Source organism: Myotis nattereri, assembly GCF_964212035.1.
Source record: "Myotis nattereri genome assembly, chromosome: 10".
NCBI lineage: Eukaryota > Metazoa > Chordata > Mammalia > Chiroptera > Vespertilionidae > Myotis > Myotis nattereri.
The window spans coordinates 48,599,523-48,624,783 of record NC_138085.1 but is presented as its reverse complement, the minus strand read 5'-3'; the positions used below and the strand labels follow the sequence as shown (position 1 = coordinate 48,624,783).

The following is a 25,261-nucleotide window of genomic DNA, read 5'->3' as shown; positions in this document are numbered from 1 at the left end:
TTCAATCTGTAGATTGCTTTGGATAGTTTCCTCTTCGTCTGCTCTTTCCCTCCTTCTCTGGCAAAGCTCATTTGAACATCTAACAACTGAACCCTTTTTTAATACATACAACTAGAGCTGGGATAGAACACCTCTCTTCCTTTTAGTATTTCTTTGCTTTTAATCTCACACTTTTGTTTTTCTGGTCTATGCTTTTAATTTTGTTAGACAGGATCTCCCATAGTGTGCAAAAAACATCCATTATTCAAGAAATCTTTCAGTACGTTCAGCAAGTGTATTTTAAACATCTATTATAAACCAGACATTATTCTTTGTCCTAGGTCATTAGTGGAGCAAAGAAGCTATACGTTTGCCTTCAATATATAGCTTATGCTCCACTGGAGGGAGACAGACAAGAAATAAACACTGCCCTGACCGGTTTGGCTCAGTGGATAGAGCGTTTGGCTCAGTGGATAGAGCGTTGGTCCTAGGTTCGGTTCTGGTCAAGGGCATGTACCTTGGTTGCAGGCACATTCCCAGTAGGGGGTGCAGGAGGCAGCTGATGGGTGTTTCTTCTCTCTCATGTTGTTTCTGACTCTCTATTCCTCTCCCTTCCTCTCTGTAAAAAATCAATAAATATATTTTTTAAAAAAAGAAAAAGAAAAAATAAACACTGGTAACGCGCCATGAAGAAAAATAAAAGCGGAGGCATACTCTGCTGTTGACTGACACTATACTTTCCATTTGGACCGGTCAGTCACTGATGCCGCCAGCATATTGGTGAAATCGGATATCGCAGGCTAAACAGAAAGGAAGAGAAAACAGGCTTGGCGCTTAACGTGTTAAAAATGAAATAGCCTTTATAATAAAACCCTAATATGCAAATCGACTGGCAGAATGACCAGTCGCTATGACATGCACTGACCACCAGGGGGCAGACACTCAACACAGGAGCTGTTCCCTGGTGGTCAATGTGCTCCCACAAGGGGAGCGCTGCTCAACCAGAAGCTGGGTTTTCTGCTGGCGAGTGCAGTGGTGGTGGTGAGATTCTCTCCTGCCTCCGAGGCAGCACTAAGGGACAGCAAGCCTGGATTCTGGCTGAGCACAGTGCCAGTGGCAGGAGCTTCTCCCGCCTGGCTCCGTGGCAGGCAGACATCCCCCAAGGGGTCCCAAACTGCCAAAGGGCACAGGCCTGGCTGAGGGACCCTGCCCAGTGCACAAATGTTAAAGTGCACGATTAAATCATGAGCGTGTTAGCGTCCTCTAGGCCTAACCCGCCATTAGGGCCATTTCCTCCGCCCAGCAAAGCCTCGCACGCTCCTTGGACACTGCCAGTACCCTGTGATGCTCCAGAAGTCCTGCCCACCACCCCATCTTCACAACCTAACCTCTCCACCCAGAGCTCGGGTGTGCCTGGCCCTGGCCCCAACCCCTCCGGCCAGAGCCGCTTCAAGCCCCACCCTCAGTACTTCGAGTCACTTGGGCTGGTCCCGCCTCCTCCAGGTGCCTCCCCACTTCTGCCCCGTCTCTGGAGCAACAGGGCAGCTCTGCCCTCTGTGCAGTCTCTGCTGATCCATCATTACGGACTGAGGGCGTCATGACTACTTGCATAGTAGCCTCTTATTATATAGGATATTTGCTACTTAATGTGTACAAGGAATCTCAATGAACAAAACAGTGCTAATTCTTGAAGAAAGGGATTAGGATTATGGGGTAGAGGAAGCCTTTCATTTTTCAATTTGTGTCTTTCTGTACTGTTAACTTTTCAAACAGTATATATATTACTTTGCGAATCCATTGCCTTTTGTTATATAGGTTTTTCAAGTGTCTGAAAAAGCAAGATTTGGGGGGTGGAGGAAGCAGGAATAAATTAATCTGCCTTTTGAAACCAAATCTTTAATATTTTCATTAAACTGTGTCAATACAATTTCAAGTAAATGCAAACTGGAAGAACAGGCCCAGGAATTCATAGGGGAAACAATATTCCAAAGAACAAGAAACACCAGTGATCTTCCACTCCAGCTGCACTATTAGTGGCCATGATGGTGCCAGTCAGCCAGTGTTATCCAGGTTACCGAGTGTTTACCTGACAAAAGAAAAACTTGTGTTTCAAAACCTGTAATAATAGAATTTTAAGGCTGGAAGACATTTAAGCAGTTATCCAAATCACCCCTATTATTACAAGTGAAAGAAGACTGCAAGAGTATGAACTGTTATCACCTTGATGACTAGCAAACTATTAGTTACAAACACCCCCAAAAATCTCTTAAAAGATGTACCTTTTTGACCTTGTAGGAAAATTCCCAACCTACACATACCACATCATCAATTTTCAGGATGCTCCGGACAGTTTCAGTCGCTAGAGTCAGTGCACTAACTGAAACCAACAGAGGCTGGACAACCAGCTCCTCCAAAATGTTGGAAATACCACCCTGCAAATGAGCACAAATTGCTTTTAGTGTTTGTAATTATACACATCACCAACTAGTTATCAGTATTAATCAAGGCCTTTTTAAGTAAGTTTTCCCTTACTCTAGTTTAGAATAAGATACTCTCTAAGTAAGCTCTTTTCTACACTATAGGTTGTATTTCTACTAAAATTTGGAAAAATTAATGCTGGATCCCCCAAATCCTAACTTCAAATCTCCTCTAAGGCCCTAGCTGGTTTGGCTCAGTGGATAGAGTGTCAGCTTACAGACTGAAGGGTCCTGGGTTCGATTCCAGTAAATGGCATATGCCTGGGTTGCAGGCTCGATCCCCAGTAGGGGGCATGCAGGAGGCAGCCAATCAATGATTCTCTCTCATCATTGATATTTCTATCTCTCTCTCCCTCTCCCTTCCTTTCTATCTGAAATCAATAAAATATCCTATATAATAAAATGCTAATATGCAAATAGACCGAAACAACCGAACTAGTCACTATGACGTGCGCTGACCACCAAGGGGCACGTGCAGAACATGGCGGGCATTGGCCATGGCAGGATGGTGGAGCAGGTGAGTGGGGGTGCCAGACCAAGGCAGGGCGCCAGTTGCTGTCATTGGGGCGAGACTCTGGTGGTTACTGAAAATACTTTACTCCCATGCACTGCGGTCCTGCCTGGTGCTGTGCCTGCTGCCAGCCCCACTCGCACCCACTGTCAGTGCCAGAGCTGCTGCTTGCACCCACTGCCGGTGCCTGGCGCAGGTCCCGATCACTCGGCACCATCAGCGGGTGCGAGTGGCGGCTGCTGGCCCTGATTGCCCTTAAGGGCTTCACCTCCCCATGCTCCTGAGGGGTGATCAGGGCAGCAGCCACCGATCGCACCCACTGCTGGCACCAATCACCCTGTGCTGTCAGAGGGTGCAAGCAGGGTTGGCGCCATCAGCGCATGGGAGCAGCGGTGGCGGGAATGGGGCTGCAGAGGACTGGGGGCCAGGGCAGGAGGGGCTGGGCAGGGGTGCGGAGGATGGGCCGAGACCCGCCCCTGTGCCTACCACAGCCTCCCGGCCTACAGTTCCTTTCAAGGTGCATGAATTCGTGCACTGGGCTTCTAGTATATATATAAAAAACCCTCCTCTTATGTCTCCTGCTCTGCCTTAACATCTCTCCCAAATCTCACTTATAAATTCTTATTGCCACTATCATAGTCCCATTCTCCTAAGGATTACTGCTGATGGTCATCACAAACAACCCCATCTCCTGTGTTCCCACCTTAAAATACCCATTTCATCATCTTAGCCTCTTGATTAACAAAACGTTAGTGGCTTCCAACTACTGGAATAAAATAAAAACCATACCTCATGTTAGCTTTTATCTGATCTTTCCAACCTGAAAGTCCAGTGTATTACCAATATATAATTTCCACTCTAGACGAAATTAGAAACTTCTTGGGCTCTCTCACCTGTAAACCATTCGCTCCCTCTTCTGAAATTTCCTCATACCCTACCAATGAAAGCTACATCTTCATAATGTGCCCTCCTTTGGAATTCTATTTTATTAAAAAAATGTAACCTTGGATTGTTAGCTTCCCCCCCATTAAGTATTATTTGTCTCCTCAATAAAAAGGGACGTACACAAAAGGGGAAATTATTACTGTTCTATGTGTTTACCCTAGTGACTGACTTCATTAGGCTGGTGGTCACAACAGCAGCAATGGTAAATATTTAGAGTTTTCTCTATGCCAGACATCTTTGTAAGAGCATTCTTGTTAATAATATATTTAATTCTCACAATTAGCCTACAAGGGACCTATTAGTCTCTGTTTTTACAATTGAGAAAACTGAAGCACAGACTATGTAATATGCCAAAAATCAGCCAATTAAGTTGGCAGAGCTAATGAACAGATAATACTTTTCACTTAAGACATAATCCATTTTCATTCTCACTCAATAACATAAATTATCCTGCAGGCCTAATATTTAAATCCTATTTTACTTTTAATTGCAAAGCTTTTCATTCAACAGATAATTACAAAGCTTTAAAAATGTTATATTAATATTTTCTGCAATAATTAAAAATTAAACTATTACCTTTCGGACATTAATGCCAGTAGTTTTTTCTCCTTGGGCATGACGGTTTCTTAGTTCTGTTACTGTAGAAATGGGATTCAGGCCAGCATTTTCAGCCAGTGTTGATGGAATTACTTCCATAGCATCTGCAAAAGCACGGACGCAGTAGGATTCCATACCACTCAATGTTCGTGAGTATTCAGTTAACCGTAGAGCCAACTCTATTTCTGGAGCCCCACCTCCTGCAATAAGAGCTCTGAAATTCACAAACATATTTTTAGCTTACATTTACACCTTTAAAACAGTCAAAATACAGAAGTTTTAATGTTCTAAAAATTACTTAGCAATTCATATTACCTATTCTTCACTAAACAGCGAATGACACACAGGGCATCATGAATAGAGCGCTCAGCTTCTTCAATAACCAATTTGTTAGATCCACGAACAACAATTGTAACTGTTTTTGCAGGGCTTGCACAGCCTGTAATCTTCAGTAAACATATATCAAATTAGGTATCTGGGATAAAGATTAAAATAAACAAAAAAACTCCAGGCAAATAAAGCTTAATTATAATACTGTTACCTTGAGCAGTTTGCCAGAACCGTTTAAATTGACCTCCTCAGCTAACTCAGCTGATCCCAGCATGTCAGCAGTGAACTGGTCAATATGAGCAACTGGCTTGGTTCCAATCGTCTGGGAAAAATAATCAAATCCTCAAATTAAAACATTTGATTATTGGACATTTTCACACATACAGATGTTAGAATATTTTACCTTACAAATGAATTCAATATCTTCTCTTTCAATATCCTTAACCACCATAATCTTCATTTTGTTTAGGAAATGCAATGCAAGATCACTTAGAGCATCTCTACAATAAAAAATCAGTCATTATGTCAATCCTAGGTTAAAAATATTTGCGGTTCAACCATTTTTTAACGTTTTCTTTATTTTACTCATGAACAATGTGCGGTGATTTCTAATGGATAATATTAAAACATACCCCAATGACACTATTTGTAAAATACACAAAATAACCATGTCATTGTTTTTTTAAAATACTAAGTAAGCATCTCTCTGATAATTAAAACTTTGATACTTCCTGATTTAGAAGAATGATTAGTGCATTGTCCTGATACACTAAGGTTGCCGGCACATACAAAAAGCAACCAATGAATGCATAAATAAGTGGAACAATAAATTGATGTTTCTCTAAAATCGTTAAAAAAAAAAAAATCCAAATTTTTCCATCCCAAGACTATAATCATATTAAAAAACAAGATTACTATATATTATATGGCTTGGGATGAGAACCAGGTATACGAACTCTTCATCAATGAGCATCCACAATACCTTCTGGCATAATGTATTAATAGAATACATGGGAATGTGTCTACATATTAGAAGGAAACACTGAAAAACAAAGCATTCCATTTACTTAACATCTAGGATATTGGCTAGAAAGATTATACACCCCACATTTAAATGATCACAATGGGAAAAGAACCTATTTTAGAGAATTCATCAGAATGCCCCAAAACGCAGATTCATTAGCTGCCTAGTGGTTTATCTACCTCAAATGGTTCTGTAAAAATTGCTAGAGGGGATCCAAAATAAATTATTATTAAGAAGTAAACAGCTGAAACCGGTCTGGCTCAGTGGATAGAGCATCGGCTTGTGGACTGAAGGGTCCCGGGTTCGGTTCCGATCAAGGGCATGTATCTGGGTTGTGGGCACTTCCCCAGTGGGGGATGTGCAGGAGGCGGCTGATCGATGTTTCTCTCTCATCGATGTTTCTAACTTTCTATCTCTCTCTCTTCCTCTCTGTAAAAAATCAATAAAATATATTTAAAAAAAAAAAGAAGTAAACATAATAGCTGCATACCTTAGAATAGACTTTTGTATGAGAAGAACATTACATCCTGTTTTTTTAATTTGCTTCACTAAGTTTAGAATATAGGCTCTCTCCTCTCGAAGCACTCGGTCCATCTGGACATAGTCAGAAACTACTATCTGATTATCCATCTGTTTAGAAAAGAAACAACATATTAATACTTTGCATATAGGAGTTTTAAAGTGAAAAATGTTTTTAATGAAAATATTATAGTATAAATTCAAGCAAAATCATACCAAATATTATATATAAACATGCATAGAAAAAGTCTGGAAAGCCCAGGCGGCACGGCTCAGTGGTTGAGCGTCGACCTATGTATGAATCAGGTCACAGTTCCACTCCCCATGGTCAGGGCACATGCCTGGGTTGCAGACTTGATCCCCAGTAGGGGGCGTGCAGGAGGCAGCCAATCAACGATTCTCATCATTGATGTTTCTATCTCTCTCTCCCTCTCGCTTCCTCTCTGAAATCAATAAAAGAAATATATTCGTGTGTGTGTACACACACACACACACACACACACACACACACACACACACATTAGAAAAAAAAGGTCTGGAAAGATGAATATACACCAACCTTATTGTAGATCTTTTATGCTGTCATATGTGTCTATATACATGCAAGTACATTTTGATAATTAAAAAATGTAAAATGATTATTTCCTGAATATGCCCATTCTCTTTATACAAATATTTTACTGAAATAATTTCACTTGCATCCTTGTTACTTTGTCATGTTTTGGCATCCAACAATTTTCTGCCATTTATTTAAATTTTACTAATTCTTTTGAGATAAATACTTATCACTAGTACCAGTATTTTCTATTTTTACAATAATGAATAAAAGTCGAGTTATTAGAAAGTTAAACATATAAATAAAAAATCAATTTTGTTTGGTTCTACTTACATCTGTCTTGGGAGCAGATAAGCAAAACTGAATAAGCCCAATTTTAGCCTTTTCAACTCTGGTTATACCAGAATTTGCCACCTTCTGAGTGAGAACCAGCCCTTCCACCAACTCACAGTCATCAATTGTCCCACTAAGAAAAAAGGAAGCAAGGGAATAGTTAACAGGGAGCAGAAATCTGTAAGTTTAGATTTCTAACAGATTAAAAATCATCAGTCCAATAAAATGTGTTTCAGCCTCATTCACATTTATTAGTGTCCCATTCCTGAACCTCTTTGATCACACTCCCTGCCATCATAAGGGAATGCAAACAAATTCTTGAGATTCACAGATTAATACCAGTACAAATTCTCATGAAAATAAAAAAGAAGTTTTGTGACTTTCACCTAGATATTTTTCATTTAAAAGTTATTTATTTTTGGAAATAACTTAAACTTACTTTCAAAATTAATTTTTATTCATTAAAGTTATAAACAGATATGCTTACCCAAGTTTCTTAACTATTTTAATATCTCTAAGATCTACACCAGTAGCTGTGGCTGGGTCAATCACTTTCATTACTGCATTTACACTCATTGGAGAAAGCAGACTTGAATACTGAGAGACAACCTAGAATTGAAGAAAAAAAAAGTCAGTTTCACAATAGAAAAAGTCCTAGTTCTTTACTGACATATCACTTTTTTTTGGATGGTGGGGAAGAGGGAAAGTGAGAATATATGAGAAAACATTCCATACAAACTGTCTTTTCCATTCAGATTGTCAGTCACCAAGTGAATGAAATAAAAATATGTACTAACTCTATAGGAAATCCAAAACAAAATTAATTTCATGTGGTTTCTTATCTAAAATGTATTTGTGATCAGATGCTATATATGTGTACCCCTAATACTGAGGGTGCTGGTAAAACTAGCTAGTGGCTAACATTTATTGAGCACTATATGCCAGGCAGTGGTCTTAGTACTTTACATTTCTATAATCATTCAATCTTCAAATGAAGAAACTGAAATAGTCAAACAGTTTAGTCAAGTGATAGAGCCAGCACTGAACCCAAACAGTCTAGACCAGGGGTGGGCAAACTTTTTGACTCGAGAGCCACAATGGGTTCTTAAACTGGACCGGAGGGCCGGAACAACAGCATGGATGGAGTGTTTGTGTGAACTAATATAAATTCAAAGTAAACATCATTACATAAAAGGTACGGTCTTTTTTTTCAATAGTTTTATTCATCTCAAATGGCCGGATCCGGCCCGTGGGCCGTAGTTTGCCCATGGCTGGTCTAGACTCTAAGACCAATGCTTGTAACTATTATGCTATTCTGTCATATTAATTTCTGGGGACATTCAACAATATTATCTAATTCTCAATTTAACATTAGAAGAAAATGAACATATCAATATAATGCGGGTGAAAAGAAAATGAAAAAGAACGAAAGTGTGACACTGGACATGACAGAAAAGAGCAGGTGACATAATTTCCCAAGAAATTTAAAACGTCATTGCTTTAAATTTGATAACTAAGAAAAGCAGCACAGACATTAGTTAAGAGATGGACTATGGATGGGCAATCTTGTCCTGGTTCAAATTTTAGTTCTATCCCTTATTGTGGGTCTTGGATGAGTTATTTAATTTCACTAGACTTATTTTCCATCTGTAAAATGGGGATACAATTTATCTGACAATCTTGAAGTAAACTTTACTTGAATTCAGTTATACAAATTACTTTAGTTACCTACTCTTGAGAATTTATGAACTGTAGAGCATCAAACAAAAATCACAGCATAGGAGTTGTGGTTCTTAACAAACCTTAAGCTGTAATTTTACAACAACCCCTTAGCGCTCATCTCACCTTTGAGTTCAATGAAGTGGCTGCACTATTTAACAAAGTTTCTCTGTCACTCAGTTCCACAGGTCGAGACATTTCAACCAATACTTCAACACCCTTTTCCAAAGCCTTCTGGAATGACTCCGAAATGATAGTTGGATGAATCCCTGTCATTTGTGAAAATCTAGTTACTTAATTATATAACAAATAAGCTACATATTTGACACACTTAAAAATGTTCTATTCGTTAAAATTTCAAAACAGTCATAAATTTTAAATTATTAACTATAGATTAGCTTATGCTTCAGTTATAATGGTTTATATAACCTTAACTGTTAATTATGACTAATAATTTATTTCCATTTAATTTGGAATAGTTCAATTACACACTCATATGTGATATTTAAAAGGAAAACCAAAGATAATACTTTTAAAAACAGCATAAATCTACATAAGTAGGATAAGTGACTGGAGAGTCACCACTATGATTAAGCACTATTTACTAGAGCAAGAACCCATACTTTCTCTCCCAAATCACCATTCACATCTAGAGCCTAAGATTAGCAACAGCACTACCACTTATTTTTGAAAAGCAAAATTCTATCAAATTCCATCAAAAGTTTGGCTAGACCTGTCCGGTGTGCCTCAATTGGTTGGAGCATTGCCCTTACACAGAAGGGTGGCAGGTTCAATTCCCAGTTGGGGCGCTTGCGGGAGGCAACCGATTGATCTTTCTCTCTCCAAAAATCACTTTAAAAAAGAAGCGTGGCTAAAGAGGCTATAGAGGGAATAAATGGCGATGGAAGCAGACTTGACTTGGGTGTTGAACACACAATACAATGTACAGTTGATGTATTACAGAATTGTACACCTGAAACCCATATACTTTTTTTTGAAACCCATATACTTTTATTAACCAATGTCACCCCAACAAATTCAATAATAATTAAAAAGTTCAGCAAAAAAGAGAAGCAAAAAGAAAAACATTTCTAATTCATATAATAAACATAGCAAAATTTAATCTAAAAAAATCCTAGTAAAATTATTATTCCAAATTATATCTTAAATCAGACATTACGTAACTTGAATAAAGTATGTCCTATGTTCTACCTACCTTTCTGAAGAAGCTTGGTACAGGAATCTAAGAGAGAGCCAGCAATGATGACCACTGATGTAGTGCCATCTCCTGCTTCTATATCTTGTGCCTTAGACAACTCTACCAGCTAAGAGAACAGAACATTTAAGTTGTTCAATAAGAATGTGAGAACCTAATAACATCTAATTCAAATATAAAAATATATAAATGGCCTTCACATCAGTGTCACAATTTGATTATTATCAACACTATTAAGATTCAATATAACTCATAACTTTGGATTTGTTGTCTACCTTGGGTTTCATTTTAAAATAATCCCTCCCTTCCTCCCAAAAAAGAAAAGAAAATGATAACCCACATATTTATGGCATACAAAATTCTACTTATATATATAAAAAACACTTTATGATTTCCGGTTCAGACTGTGGATTGTAAATATTTACTTCCCAGCTACTTAAAAGTTCCTGTCAGAGAGTATAATGTTATACCATAGGTACCTTGTAGCCTTAGGAGTTATGAAATGGGGAATTCAGGTGAGGTTACAGTGTCATTTTGGAGTCCTTTGCCAAGTTTATCTGAACTGACCCCGTATGAGCATAATTTGACTCACTTAAAAAGTCATCGTTACATAATTTAAAAATTCACAATGCTTGCTCTAGCCGTTTGACTCAATGGACACAACGCTGGCCTGCAGACTGAAGGGTCCTAGGTTCGATTCCAGTCAAGGGCACATACCTCGGTTGCAGGCTCAATCAATCCCCAGCTCGGGTGGGGCACATGTGGGAGGCAACCAATCAATGTGTATCTTTCACATCCATGTTTCTTTCTCTCCGTCTCTCACCCTCCCTTCCACTCTCTCTAAAAATCAATGGAAAAATATCCTTGGGTGAGGATTCAAACACAAAAATAATAATAAATTTTTTAAAATTCACAATGTTTAAATTATATCATGTGATCAAATAAAACAAATTTAACTGTTTATCAAATATCAAACCATACACTTAAAAAAACACCTCATCTAAAATTATACTTACCATTCTGGCTGCTGGATGTAACACTTGCATTTGTTTCAGAATGGTGGCACCATCATTTGTAATGGTCACATCGCCTTTTCCATCTTGAATCTGTAAAGTTTTAAATTTTTTTTTTAAAGCTGTGACTTCAAAATTTATTTTATTTATCCAGTATTAATGTGATAACCTAAAAGCTCTATTAATTTGGTAGAGAAATTATGTCTCATAGTTTACAACTGTGCTAAATTTCAAACCGTATACTAATATAAATCATTACACTAAAAGTATGCATAATAGTCTAGCTTTACAAGTAAAACAGCTAGCTTTGTTCCAATTACTTTTTTATTTGTGAAAAAGAGAACTGATACCATGGATGCCCCAAAATACAGCACCATGAATGTGAACACAATTCCTTTTTCCATTAATTAGCTATTATTTTTAAAACTAGACGCCTGGTGCACAAAATTTGTGCAGTAGGGGGCGGGGGTTCCTCAGCCTGGGAGCCCTCTGGGGATGAATGACTGCCAGCTTAGTCCCAGCCCTAAGCTGGCAGTCGACATTCTTAGCACCGCCACACCACCGCAGCTGCACTCACCAGCTGTGAGCCCAGTGCTCCCCCTGTGGGAGTGCACTGACCACCAGGGGACAGCTCCTGCATTGAGTGTCTACCTCCTGGTGGTCATTCCGCCATTTGGTCTATTTGCATGTTAGCCTTTTATTATCTATAATAAGAGTGTAATACGCTAATTAGACAGGAGATCCAAATGACTTTCCAGCTGAACCCCTTGCACGAATTTCATGCATCGGGCTTCTAGTATAACTTTTTAAAATCTTCAATTACAACTGACATACACAACTCTTATAGTCAACACATAAGTTATTTTTTAGTATTCTCAGCAAAGAGCAAAAAGAAGTACTAACAGGGGCAGATATTAAATATTCAGAAGGAATAATGATCTGTATATCATCCAGACCAGCTGCCGCCAACTGGTGGTCTGTGGACCACTGATGGTCCGTGAGGTCTGAAAGGTTAGTGACTGCTGATCCAGACAGTCCTCTATGTTGTTTCCTCATCTCTCATTTTGGAAATTAACTAGCACTAAAGGAAGTAAAGATGGGGGCATATTACCTAAAAGTCATTGGAAGCCACCTGTTTTATGCTGCCAGTCAACAAAGAAGAGTTAAAACCCAAGACCTGTCAGGTCACAGAGCTACATCAATAAGTAACATTGAACTCAAGCCCTTACACCTAGCTTTACTATTATTTCCTAACGACACAAAAAGAGTAGGTAACTACTTTTGCATGTATATTTCCATTGTTTAAAAAGCATTGAACAAAATATGAATTATAGCTAAGTCCTGTCTCATTCCCAAATAATCACTCTTCTGAACTCTCAAGTGCCTTTCTAACACTTGTTACTTTTTAAGCAACATGTCTTAACCCTCTATCTATCAAGATCTTGCAGTGTGAGGCCGGGACCAAACAGCTCAGTTGTTAAGAGCATCATCCCGATATGTCAAAGTTTTGGGTTTGAACTCTAGGGCACATACTAGTACAAGAAGCAACCAATGAACGCATAAGTAAGTGGAACAACAAATGTGTTTCTCTCTCTCCCCAAAAATAAAATCTTTCAGTGTAGACAGCAGCATTCAATAAGTAATGAATGATTTCATTTTTACCATTTTATCCATTCCTTTTGGTCCAAGGCTTGTTCTAATAGCATCAGCAACAGCTGCAAAGGAAGACAAAATCAAGAAGACTCTTAAAGAGCAAATTACTTTTCTTCTCAAATGATCTTTCTGTCCTTATAAGGATATTGTGCAGAACATTTTACCATGTCCACTAAAGAAAACTCATTGTTGTAATAACAATCTACTGGAAACAGGGTAACTTACTCCTTTAATTGTAGGACACACACTTCATGTTAAAGTCACTATACATAGTCCTTATGCTCTGCCTATGACAGAATAAATTTTGAGGATTTATCTAATCTTCCTTTAAATGTCAAAATGATATTATCTTTGAATGAGGACTGTATTCTTTTTCTCTATTCTTTAAAATAAGACAAGCAGCAATAAGACAGGCAAGACCTCCTACCATACTATGTAATTAACTTGACCCCTCCCTCCAAAAAATGAGAAACAAACACAAAACTAAAATCACAGTTTTCATCATTATCAATGTTATGAAACATCTCTAGATATACAGTCTACCATGCTAAAGTTACTTATTCTTATTATCTGTTCATGAGATTGTTTCTATTTTAGTCCTCTATCTTCTAAGAGAAATTGGAATTGATGAATACTTGACCCCTTTTCTTTGACAAGGTCTGGACAACTGATTAAATATTTCCCTTTCACACATACCATCTCACTCCATATACATAGGGCTGAAACTGTACATTAATAGTTTCTGTGTACTCCACAGCTAGCATAAGGCTCCCCGCCTTGTGAACAATAATAGATAACCTTAAAGAGTTGAGAAAATATTTGATGTAATTTAAAAACTGTTTTCTACCTAATTATTTCATAGTTTGAGGCTGCTGTTCCTAATTGCCCAGTCAATATTATTACCCTTCCAAGCAATTTTAGTGGCCTCTCATGGCCATAATTCTACAAGCAGACCAACCAATTCACTGGCTGGGGTGGCTCAATTGGTTGGAGTCATCCCATACATCAAAAGGTGGTGGGCTGGATCCCCAGTCTGGGTGTGCATGGGAGGCAATGGATCAATGTTTCTCTCTCACATCTGTTTTTCTCTCTCCCCTACTCTCTTTAAAATAAAAAAAGAATGCCCTTAATTCATCTACTTGAAGACACTAGAAAAACACACATTATATATGCTTAACATCTCCCAAAGTGTCTGAAGTTTAACATACACCATGTGGCACACTGTATTGTCTGTTAAATGACTCATACAGAATAGTACTAGATATAAGACCAAAATAAAAAACTGGATCCCTGCCCTAACCAGTTTGGCTCAGTGGATAGAGCGTCGGCCTGCGGACTGAAAGGTCCCAGGTTCGATTCCAGTCAAGGGCATGTACCTTGGTTGTGGGCACATCCCCAGTGGCGGGTGTGCAGGAGGCAGCTGATCGATGTTTCTAACTCTCTCTCTCCCTTCTCTCTGTAAAAAATCAATTAAAAAAAAAAAAATATATATATATATATATATAAAACCCTGAATTTAACTAAAGATGCACATTGCAGCAGCTTTTCTCAATTAGTTTGTAAGTTTTGTCTGACTTGGAAAGACCAGCTGTGTTATTTTGTTGAGTCTCTAGGTGGTCTCTCTTCCCCACAGGCATACTTCCCTTGTCCAGTTTCAATTCTCTGTTCACTGCTGTTTCAAAGGTCACCTAAGTAAACCTTCCATGCTGTATCTTCCTTGTTTGTTTAAAATCTTATTATATAGCTCTTTTGACCCTCCACATGGCCCCAGAATTTAACATCTTGTTTCTAACATAATAAATCTAAGCTTCCACCATGCCCCCTAGATAACTACCTACCCCATCTTTACTTCCAGGTATATTCTCTCCTGAATTTCCAAATGACTCCCTAAATCTACTCACCTGGTCATTTTGACCTCTCCAACTCATCAGGCCCATATCCGAACCTATTCTTATTCCATCACCCTTCCTCCAGTGCACAGCAAGTCCTCAATGTCATTGATAGGTTCTTGGAATTACAGCCAAATGACATATAAGGAAACCAATTTTACCACAGGCGAATTGATAAACGCAACAGGTAAGTTACTAGGGCATCTTTATCAACAATATAAAGAAACCACATTGAACAAAGCATTACTCGAGGGCCTGCTGTATCTGTTTCTTTAGCATCATCACACCCTGTCACTTCAGATGACGACCTCAAATACGTATTTGTAAGGCTGTATTTTATTTTATTTTTTTTAAGGCTGTATTTTATATATGGGGCTCTTCATATGCTTTCTTACTTAATGCCCACAGCAACCCTGCAAGTTAGCTTTAACTCATTCTACTGAGAAACGGTTTCTAGCCAGGGCAGTTGTGCAAATCCTCTCCAGGACACCAGGCCCTTCAAGATTTGGCCCAACCCTATCCTTCCCACCTCACTTTCATGATCGTCCCCCCCGCCCCCCTTTTTCTCCTGCTCATTTTCTAACCCGAATGAAATACTCACTTTCCCTCCATACACATCACAATCTCTTAAGCCTTGTTCTCACCTTTCCTTCCAGAATCTATCTGAATTAGATTTCTCTTAATCCTCACAACTCTAGTAAGAAAAATTTTTCTCCTCGATTTTATAGGTCAGAAAGCCTCGCCTGGAGATTACAGGTTACAAAGCCACGAAGTAACGGCAACAGAGTCTTGATGGCCAAAGTGTTCTACCCAAAAATCCAACTCTGGCAAACTGTTCCTGTTTCCCGGTTTGCTTGTGTTGGGTGGCACATGCCTAGAGAACACACACGCACAATGCAGCTTTCCACAATTCCTCCCAAGCAAAACGGGCAAATCTGTTCCCCACGGCCCAACACGAAGGGCCCCGCCCCAACTTCAGCGTGAAGGGCTTATCCAATTCGACTCAACAGCTGAGCGAGGAAAACTTATTTAAATGTTATTTTTATAAGAACAAGAGAACTGGTAAGCATCGTGCGGACATTTTACTAGTGGGGCCAATAGGCAGATCAGCGACAGGGCTTAACTGTCAGAACCCCAGGGACCGCTACAAGCGTGAGTGAACAGGCCGAGCAACGACGGGCGTCCAGGTCCCGGAATGCGGAAAGTCCATACTCCGGGTCGAGTTATCGGCAGAAAATAACAGGATCCTCTCACGGGACTGCCGCGCCTTAAGGACAAGAGGGGATCACTGAACCATGACCACCCAAAAGCGGGGCGAGAACGCAGAGCCCGACCCCGTAGGGCCGCGGGCTAGGCCCCGGGAGCGATACCTTTGGCCGCGGAGATGTTGCTGAAGCGGATCTGGGCCGGCTTATCCCGGTCCTGATAGGCGCTTTTGTAGCGGCCGCCGGCAGCCCCGGCGGGCGCCCCGCTCCGGGGTGCCACGTTCTCGGGCATGGCGAGCTGGGCTGGGTCTGCGTGGGGCTCAGGAAGGACGGATGGACGCGGATTCTGGCCGGCTGCGAAGTAAGAGAACGCGCCCAACGCCTTCACGAACCTTCCAGAATGCAGCGCCTGCTCCGGGAGGAGGAGGGGGCGGAGACGGAGAAGAGGGCCTGCCTGGCGGCGCGGCGCCGGCGTGACGTAGAAGGCTGCCCGCCGCCCGCCGCCCGCCCGATGACGGGACTGCACCGGGGACTTCTGGGCTTGCAGAGGATGTCGACCTCCGACGCTGGGGGTCGGAGGTCGGGTGGGGGCCGCGGCGGGGCTAACTCCTGTGTGGTAGAGAGGACAACCCTCTATTTTAAAGGCGCGCGTTGGGACACCCCTACCTCCCACTTCCGGGTCCTCGGCTGTGAGGTCCCTTCACTGGAGGTGTAGTTCGCGCCTGGATTGCTCCCTGCCGCTTTGCGCTGAGCCGGGTTTTGTCAGGCCGTGTATTTTTTTATTTTACTCATCTTGAAAGGGAATCGGAGGAGAGAGATTTGAGATGTGCGTCTGGTTTCCTTTGCGTGAAGTGTTAGGGTTGGTTGTCTCCTGCTGATTGATACTGAATGGTAGTTATAGATTAAAATACACCCTCGTTAAATGCTAGAGAATCTTAAACGTTTGGGAGCTGTGCTTGCCTGCCCGGTCAGGGCTGCTTCACTAGTCGATATACAACGCCCTCGTTTTGCACTAGTTTTTACTACATTATATGGACACTGGTTCTCGGAGTCATTTTAATGACGATCATTCAGTCCCGCCCAATGCTAATCCCGTTACACCCTCTAGCGCTTTTAATCCTCACAACAATCCTGTGAAATAACTTCCTTTTATTCTGCTCTCTCTTCCCTCATCTAAAGCCTGCGAATTTTGCCTTTTTTTAAAAAAAACTTTTTTATTGATTTCAGAGAGGAAAGGAGAGGGAGAGGTAGATGGAATCATCAATGATGAGAATCATTCATCGGCTGTCAGTCCCCTGCATGCCCCCTTCTGGGGATCCTGGGGTAACCCAGGCATGTGCCTGGAGGGGGGGATCCAACTTAACCTTCGGGTTCATAGGTCACGCTCAACCACTGAGCCACGCCGAAACCGGTTTGGCTCAGTGGATGGAGCTTTGGCCTGCGGACCGAAGGGTCCCGGGTTCGATTCCGGTCGAGGGCATGTACCTGGGTTGTGGGCATATCCCCAGTGGGAGATGTGCAGGAGGCAGCTGATCGATGTTTCTCTCTCATCGATGTTTCTAACTCTCTATCTCTCTCTCTTCCTCTCTGTAAAAAATCAATAAAATATATTTAAAAAAAAAAAAAAACCACTGAGCCACACCTACTGGGCATCATTTCACGTTCTTAATTTCAGGAATCTCTATTCTGCAACCTAAGTGCCCCTGCCTTAGACCCACATGATCATCTATTTCATGCTGTGATGGTCTAACTTTTGGCTTTCCTGCTCCTCCAGTTTGTTTTCCACAAACTCAAATGGGATGTTATTACTCCCCTACTTAAAACCTTCAGTAACTCCTCAACAACCAAGTATAAATGTCCGCTTTGTGTGTCAAATACCCATTTCTCTGACCCAGGTCCTGTTTACCTTTTCAGGTTTATAACTTTGGGCTCCTGGTCCACGTTTGCTACGGTAGGGCAGGAAAAGATTTTTTTTTTTTAATCCTCACCAGAGGATATTTTTTCCATTGATTTTTAGGGAGAGTGGAAGAGAGAGGGAAAGACAGAGAAACATCGATGTGAGAGAAACACATGATTGCCTCCTGCACGACCCCTGGGCCCGAGGAGGAGCCTGCAACCAAGGTATGTGCCCTTGGCCGGAATTGAACCCGGGATCCTTTGGTCCTCTATCCACTGAGCCAAACCGGCTAGGGCAGGAAAAGATCTTTACTTCTACCTTCTTGGATTCTTGACTGGCGCTCTGTCACAAAAGACATTAGCAAGAGAAAAGCACACATATTTATTTAATATAAGTTTTATGTGACATGGGAACCTTGGTGAGGAAATGAACACCTGAAAAGTGGTTAAACCTGAGCGTTTTATGCTAGATTTGATGAGTGGAAAGTTGTGGGGAAATATGATAGTGTGGTAGGCAGTTAGACAGAGTGAGCAGACCAAGGACCATGGGCCAAGTACAGAAGGTCACCAGGGCGGAGGTGCCTAGTAATGGGCAAAACTGGGAAAACAAGGACTTCTACCCTAGGGTAATCCTTCCTCCCCTGGCAAGCGGCTGGTCATTTGGTTTAGACCCCCTGAACTTTCATATCCTGGTCATGCAGCTCAGACCCTCCCCTGACCTTTCCTCCCCTGGTATGTTGGTGGTCATGTAGTAGACGCCCTAGAGGAGGAACAAGGAGCCGAAGAGTGGCCTCATGCAAATCCCATCTGGGCCCTGGCACAACCACTTTCTTAAGCATGAACTCCTGGAGATAACATCTAGGCCTCAGTTGTGTTTCACCTCTAGCGCCCTCCCCGCCCCCCCCCCCCAAAAAAAAAAACACATCAAGATCAGGTAAGTGTTGCCATGGCTGACATCGGAACCAGCTACATTGACTAATGACCCCCTGCACTGGTGCCAACCAATCAGTGGAGACAACCCCGAAAGGACACACCTGGAAAATTGATGAATAGTCTCTTGAGATCCTCCCCGGGGACCTCCTTAAAATCCTCACCCTTAAAAGCCCTTAGGATGGCCTGGCTGGTGTGGCTCAGTGGTTGAACATCGATCTACGAACCTGGATGTGACAGACTGATTTCTGGTCAGGGCACATGCCCGGGTTTCGGTCTCAACTCCCAGTAAGGGGCGTACAAAAGAGACGACCAATGATTCGCATCATTGATGTTTCTCTCTCTCTCTCTCTCACTCTCTCTCTCTCTCTCTCTCTCTCTCTCTCTCTCTCTCCCTTTCTCTCTGAAATCAATAAAAAAATATGCATATATTTTTAAAAGCCTTAAGGATGGAGGACCGAGGGCTCTCTCCCTTTCAGGCAAGCCAGCACCTTTCCCAGTCACCCTTCTCTCGCCTAAGCTCTAAGGATCCCTTCTTTTGGCTCTATAATTTGTTTTGTTGTTGTTGTTGTTGTTGTTGTTTACAGTGTAGAATTTTTATATTTAGAATTAGGCAGCTGGACTCAGTTTAGATGATTCCAATTTTGTTGGCAACATCCAAAGCATCATAGTCAGGAGCCAGTCGAACATATGCCTTCTTCTCGCCATCAGGCCTGATCAGGGTGTTGACCTTGGCCACATCAGTGTCACAGAGCTTCTTCACAGCCTGTTTGGTCTGGTGCTTGTTGGCCTTGACATCCACAATGAACACTAGTGTATTATTGTCTTCTGTCTTCTTCATGGCTGACTCGGTAGTCAGGGGGAATTTGATGATGGCATAGTGGTCAAGCTTGTTTCTCCTGGGTGCGCTCTTCCTAGGGTATTTAGGCTGCCTCCGGAGCCTTAGTGTCTTTGGCCATCGGAAAGTGGGTGAGGTGCGGATCTTCTTTTTTTGGTGGCTGTGGACGCCTTTCAACACTGCTTTCTTTGCCTTCAATGCCTTTGCTTTGGCTTCGGCTTTGGGAAGGGCAGGGGCTTCCTTCTTAGCTTTCGGCGCCATCTTCGTAAAAAGCTATAATTTGTTTTCTGAACCCATTTCTTCTATAGATCACTTCTACCTCTGTGGCTTTCTAAATAAACTTTTGCTTATAGTTTGAGTGTTGGCTCTGGATTTTTTCGTAGAATTCAAGTACTGAGGTTGCTGAACTGAGGTCCAGTCTGACTTTACTTAACATCTAGTACACTATTTCACTGCCAACAATAGGACAAGGATATGAGTTAAAGATAGTAATCTGGAAAAACTTAGCAAGGCCTGTTCATTCAGATTCCTCTTGGCATTCCTCATCTTTGGAGATAAGAATGCTCTGGGTATAGAAAGGGCACCTCTCACATGAGGATCTTATGACCTGCTTTAGGGGAGAAGGCAGAGGTCAGAGAGTTCTCGCACCTGTCATTTCCCAAATTTTGTTTCTTGTGTTCCTTCAAATATTCAGTATGCCATAGTGCCATATTTTGGGGTAGTGTGTTCTGAACCCCATCATTACACTATGAGATTCATACTGTGCCTTAACACACTACTGATTTTAATGCCTCCAAACACAGGGACACACTGTTTCCGCTGCAACATGTTGAGCTACTTGTTGGCTTGCAACCTCAGGAGTTTCCTGGGTGAAATCTAAAACCAGCACCCCCTTTCCCCCTTCCCCCTCCCACAAGGAGGGTAGGAAGAGACTGAAGAAGGAAGCAGCCACTCCAGATAGGTAGGTGGAAGTTTTAATAAGCAAAGGAACTTAATGAGGCTTGTCTTGGGGGGAGAGGGAGTCACAAGACAAGTACATCTCTACACCTGCCCACCAGAATCTTAGTGTATATAAAGGCCTTATCTGGGCTCAGTCATGTATATTGTCCAGATGATCTCAACACCTTACTCTCAAGGCAATGTCCTTGGAGCAGCTCCTATTGTGGAAATTGTAAGCAGAACATACATTCCAAGGATAGGGAAAGGAGTGATTGCCCTGGTCCAGCTCTAAGGTCAACCAGTGGTCATGTCCTCTCAATCACCTCCTCCAACACTATTCACCATTAAGCCTCTATTTGACCCCCTGAAGCTGAGTTAATTTTTTCTTTCTTCCACCACCAGATCTGATAATCTGATAGTTATTTCTAGGTTCTAACAATGCTTAGTTCATTGCATTTTAACCACTTGTTTATGTATACATTTGAGATGCCTATGGAAAATGAGTAACTCAAAGTGGTGGCTTAGAAATCCAATTTTTGTACCATCTTCAGCCAAAGAGGAAAGAAAGGTGTCAGGAAGACAAGTGATGGGGAAATGACCAGGAACTGCAAGATAAACATGAGTAAGGTTTGTTATGCAGATTTAAATGAAGGCCTTTTCTTTTGATAAGGGTTTAAAGTTGCCTCCTGGGATTGACTTTTGTTCTTGGTAGGCAAAGCAGATGGGACACCTTTGAAAATTTATGTCCTGCTTTTAGGCAAATAGGAGCGCATAGAGCTTTTCTTGTATCTGCTTCTTCTCAGTTGCCTTCAGCTAAAAAATAATTCCATATCAGAGTGGCATTTTAGGGTGACATATTCTGCTAACCTTTATTTACTTATTTTTCCTTACCAGCATATAAGATTTTAGGGCAGACTGTCTTATTTGATTCTGTATGCTGTGGAACCTAACAGAATGATTGGCCCAAAGTTCTCAACTAATATCTGTTGAGTAGCTGGTCGAGTGGAGAGTGAATGGTAATTAAAACAGAAATGAAAAAGGAAGAGTAGAGACAGGCAACAGGGCGAGTCTATTGCAAAACTTTGGAGGCCCTGTGTTTGCACATTATTTTGGTCCACATTTTAAATTTTAATGTTTTCAGATATGGAAAACCTTATTAAAAAACATGTATTTCTGCCCTGGCCTGTTTGGTTCAGTGGTTAGAGCGTTGGCCTGTGGACTGAAGGGTCCCGGGTTCAACTCTGGTCAAGGGCATATGCCCTGGGTGCAGGCTTGATCCCCAGTGGGAGGTTTGCAGGAGGCAGTCGATTGATGTTTCTCATCATTGATGTTTCTATCTCTTTCCCTCTCCCTTCCTCTCTGAAATCTATAAAAAAATACATTTAAAAAACAAAACAAAACACGCATTTCTGGCCTGGGACCAAACAGCCTATGAACCATAAAAAGGTAATTGAATAGGAGAAGCTACCAGTTTTTAATGGAACGTTAAATGGAAACCTATTTGGCAACAATGAAAGGGAAACCTGTTTACCAGGTGAGCAGCTATTAGGTGCTCATCCTTTCTCTTTGCCCCAAGGCTTCAGGTTTTTTTCTTTGCTGTTGCCTCACCGTAAACAATCCTTTCAATAGGCCTATGCCCAGGTTTGTTGTCTGTGAAACAAGTTTTGAGGTTTAATAAAACTTTGTGCTCTGATCCTCTTGTTACAAATGCATTCTGAAAATGTGGCTGTGACCAACCTCGAACAGTTACATTGGCAATAGCAGCCCCTGGTGGCACAGGATGATTTTATTTTTGTGATCACTGGTGTTTTGGAGTTTGCTGTAGGCTCAGGCAGGCAGTGATATGTTCATGTATTACATACATTGGAATAGGAGTTAGACGATGATAGTGATATACAGGATTGCCTCCCCACCCGCCTGCTTGTAAAAGAGTAATCTATTTCCTATGAGTTTTATTTAGAACTGGAGTACTGAGAAGGGGTTCTTAGGACAAGTGTAAAACTAGGAGGTCTATAAAATACTTCAGAGGGTTAAATTAACCTCTAGATGTTATAAGCTACATTTGGTGTAGATTTGCATTTTGAGGGGAAAGTATCTTAGGCTTCTATCAGATTCTGAAAGCATCTAATATTATCAAAACATTTATGAAACACTATGTAAAGTGCATAGCTTTTCTCAGTCTGTAAGGTCCCAAGACCCCCGGTGAGTCCGACGGAGGGGGCGACGACCCCAAGTCAAACGCGGAGACCGAAACTTGATGCAAAAGCAAGAGGATTTTTATTACAAGCGCGGCGCAGGGGCTCTCAGGCAGACAGACAGCAACACAAGGGAAGTGCTGGCTGACTGGAGCCCTGAGCAATTGCAGAACATGAGTTTATAAAGGCAAAAACCACACGCAGGTGGCCGGAAAACAGGGAACTAGGTTAACAGTTAACTCATCTCCTGCAGGGACAGACCTTTGTTAGTAGTTGACTCATCTCCTAAGGGGCAGGGTGGTTTGTCTTTACACAAACCAATCCCAGGAAGAGATAAGATAGCTATGCTATGACCAGACCAGGGCACCAGAGCTTACTGGAAAGGTCAGTTAAAACACAGGAGGAGGGGGGGTTTTTCTCTTTGATCTTACAATAACCAGGGCTTACTGGAAAAGTTAGTTAAGAGGGGGAAGGGAGGTTTCAGCGGCCTTACAAGTCATGTAGAACATGTTCTTTTAAAGTTTTTCATTAAAATAAGTTTCATTTTAGGATAACTATTTTATGTTTTATTATATAACTTAAAACAATTTTAAATATATATATCTTTATTAATTTTTTAGAGAGAGGATGGGAGAGTAGTAGACAGATAAAAACATTGATGAGAGAAATGTCACCGATCGGCTGCCTCCTGCACATCCCCTACTGGGGATGGAACCTGCAACCTGGGCATGTGCCCTGACCAGGAATTGAACCATGACCTCCTGGTTCATGGGCTGACACTTAACCACTGAGTGACAAAGGCTGGACTCACTATATAACTTTTTATTACAATGGTATTACATGTACACTGTAGATGCTTAGAAAAATCAGATAACCAGACAGAAGAAAATATGCCCTTCTTTCTCTGAAATCAATAGAAACATATTTTTAAAAATATTTGAACAAATATAGCTGACTTATTTTTTTTAAATATATTTTTATTGATTTCAGAGAGGAATGAAGAGGGAGAGAGAGAGAGAGAAACATCAGTGATGAGAAAGTCACTGATAGCTGCCTCCTGGAAGCCCCACACCCTGCTTTAGGGGAAGAAATATCTTATATCTTTTCTATTATAAAGAATGCCTCTTGACTTCAGGCAAACACTGGATAAACATTAATTATAGCAGTCTAGAGTAGTGATTTTTTAAAATAATGTTTTGTTTTTTTGTTTTTTAAATATATTTTATTGATTTTTTACAGAGAGGAAGGGAGAGGGATAGAGAGCCAGAAACATCGATGAGAGAGAAACATCAATCAGCTGCCTCATGCACACCCCCAACTGGGGATGTGCCCGCAACCAAGGTCCCGAACCCGGGACCCTTGAGTCTGCAGGCGGACACTCTATCCACTGAGCCAAACCAGTTAGGGCTTAAATAATGTTTTTATGTATTTTTATAAAGAGAGGAATGGAGAGGGAGTGAGAGATACAAACATTGATCAGAGAGAAACATCATTCGGCTGCTATCTGCACACCTTCTGGGGATTGAGCCTGCAACCTGGGTATGTGCCCTGACCAGGAATCTCCCAGTTCATAGTTCTATGCTCAACCACACCAACAGGGGTATTTCAATTTTCACAATAACAGGAGGACTGGCTCAGGCTGTGTAGGGGATATTCACGTAGGTGAAAATCTACCTGTTTGTTATTGTCTGAACCTCAAATCTAGCTCCATCATAAATATAAATACAGTGCGTTGTTAGTATGACTTTAAAATACATGGAACATTTTTGGTTTGCAATTACTAGGTAAAGTAAGAGAAGAATGTTTTTTATTCTGAATTTTACGAACCATTGTTCACATTTCAGACCAAATTAACAGTGGCAACCTCTCTCTCTCTTTCTTTTTCTTTCTCTCTCTGTAGTCACCAATACAGCACACTGTTAGGTCGCCGAAGAAGGAACGTGTAACCTAACACATACCTGTATTTATATTTTTGGAAGTCACAGGTGGTTCTACATACAGACCCAGGCATCGGGCTACTTCATGTTTCTTAGTCACCTAGTGTAGTTGTGCCCAAATACACATTGAAAAACATATAATTTCCTTTTATTTTTTTTAAATTTCTTTATTGGTTAAGGTATTACAAATGTGTCCTCATCCCCCATTAACCCCCAACTTCCCCCCCCCCAACACACTCATGTTCTCATCCCCCTGGTGTCCATGTCCATTGGTTTGGCTTATATGCATGCATACAAGTCCTTTGGTTGATCTCTTCCCCTTACCCCCTCCCTCCCCTACTTTCCCTCTGGGGAGTGATAGTCTGATCGCTGTTTCTCTGTCTTTGGATCTGTCCCTGTTCATCAGTCTATGTTGTTCTCTATAATCCACAAATGAGTGAGATCATGTGGTATTTTTCTTTCATTGACTGGCTTATTTCACTTAGCATAATGCTCTCCAGTTCCATCCATGCTGTTGCAAATGGTAAGAATTCCTTCTTTTTTACAGCAGCATAGTATTC

General features: G+C 41.2%; 2 protein-coding genes across 4 annotated transcripts; both read right to left on the bottom strand.

Annotated features, from left to right (window-relative positions):
• Positions 1-1,855: 1,855 nt before the first annotated feature.
• CCT4 (chaperonin containing TCP1 subunit 4) lies at positions 1,856-16,381 on the bottom strand. Of its 3 annotated transcripts, none has more exons than XM_081100598.1 (14): positions 16,132-16,381; positions 12,882-12,934; positions 11,223-11,312; positions 10,207-10,315; positions 9,117-9,259; positions 7,759-7,880; positions 7,272-7,404; positions 6,354-6,493; positions 5,243-5,339; positions 5,051-5,161; positions 4,825-4,955; positions 4,489-4,723; positions 2,259-2,411; positions 1,856-2,065 (listed from the first exon to the last, which is right to left on the bottom strand). In XM_081100598.1, the coding sequence occupies exons 1-14, from the start codon at positions 16,256-16,258 to the stop codon at positions 2,051-2,053; spliced, it is 1,659 nt and encodes a 552-aa protein (XP_080956724.1). In that variant the 5' UTR covers positions 16,259-16,381; the 3' UTR covers positions 1,856-2,050. The 3 variants fall into 3 exon arrangements, with proteins under 3 accessions (XP_080956724.1, XP_080956725.1, XP_080956726.1); XM_081100599.1 differs by having other exon boundaries at positions 2,298-2,411; XM_081100600.1 differs by lacking the exon at positions 12,882-12,934 and having other exon boundaries at positions 2,298-2,411; positions 16,132-16,370.
• Positions 16,382-19,391: 3,010 nt separating this feature from the next.
• Positions 19,392-19,897, bottom strand: LOC308525692 (large ribosomal subunit protein uL23-like). Its single transcript, XM_081100491.1, has one exon. It carries the CDS (start codon positions 19,889-19,891, stop codon positions 19,421-19,423), a length of 471 nt encoding a protein of 156 aa, XP_080956617.1. The 5' UTR covers positions 19,892-19,897; the 3' UTR covers positions 19,392-19,420.
• Positions 19,898-25,261: the final 5,364 nt, after the last annotated feature.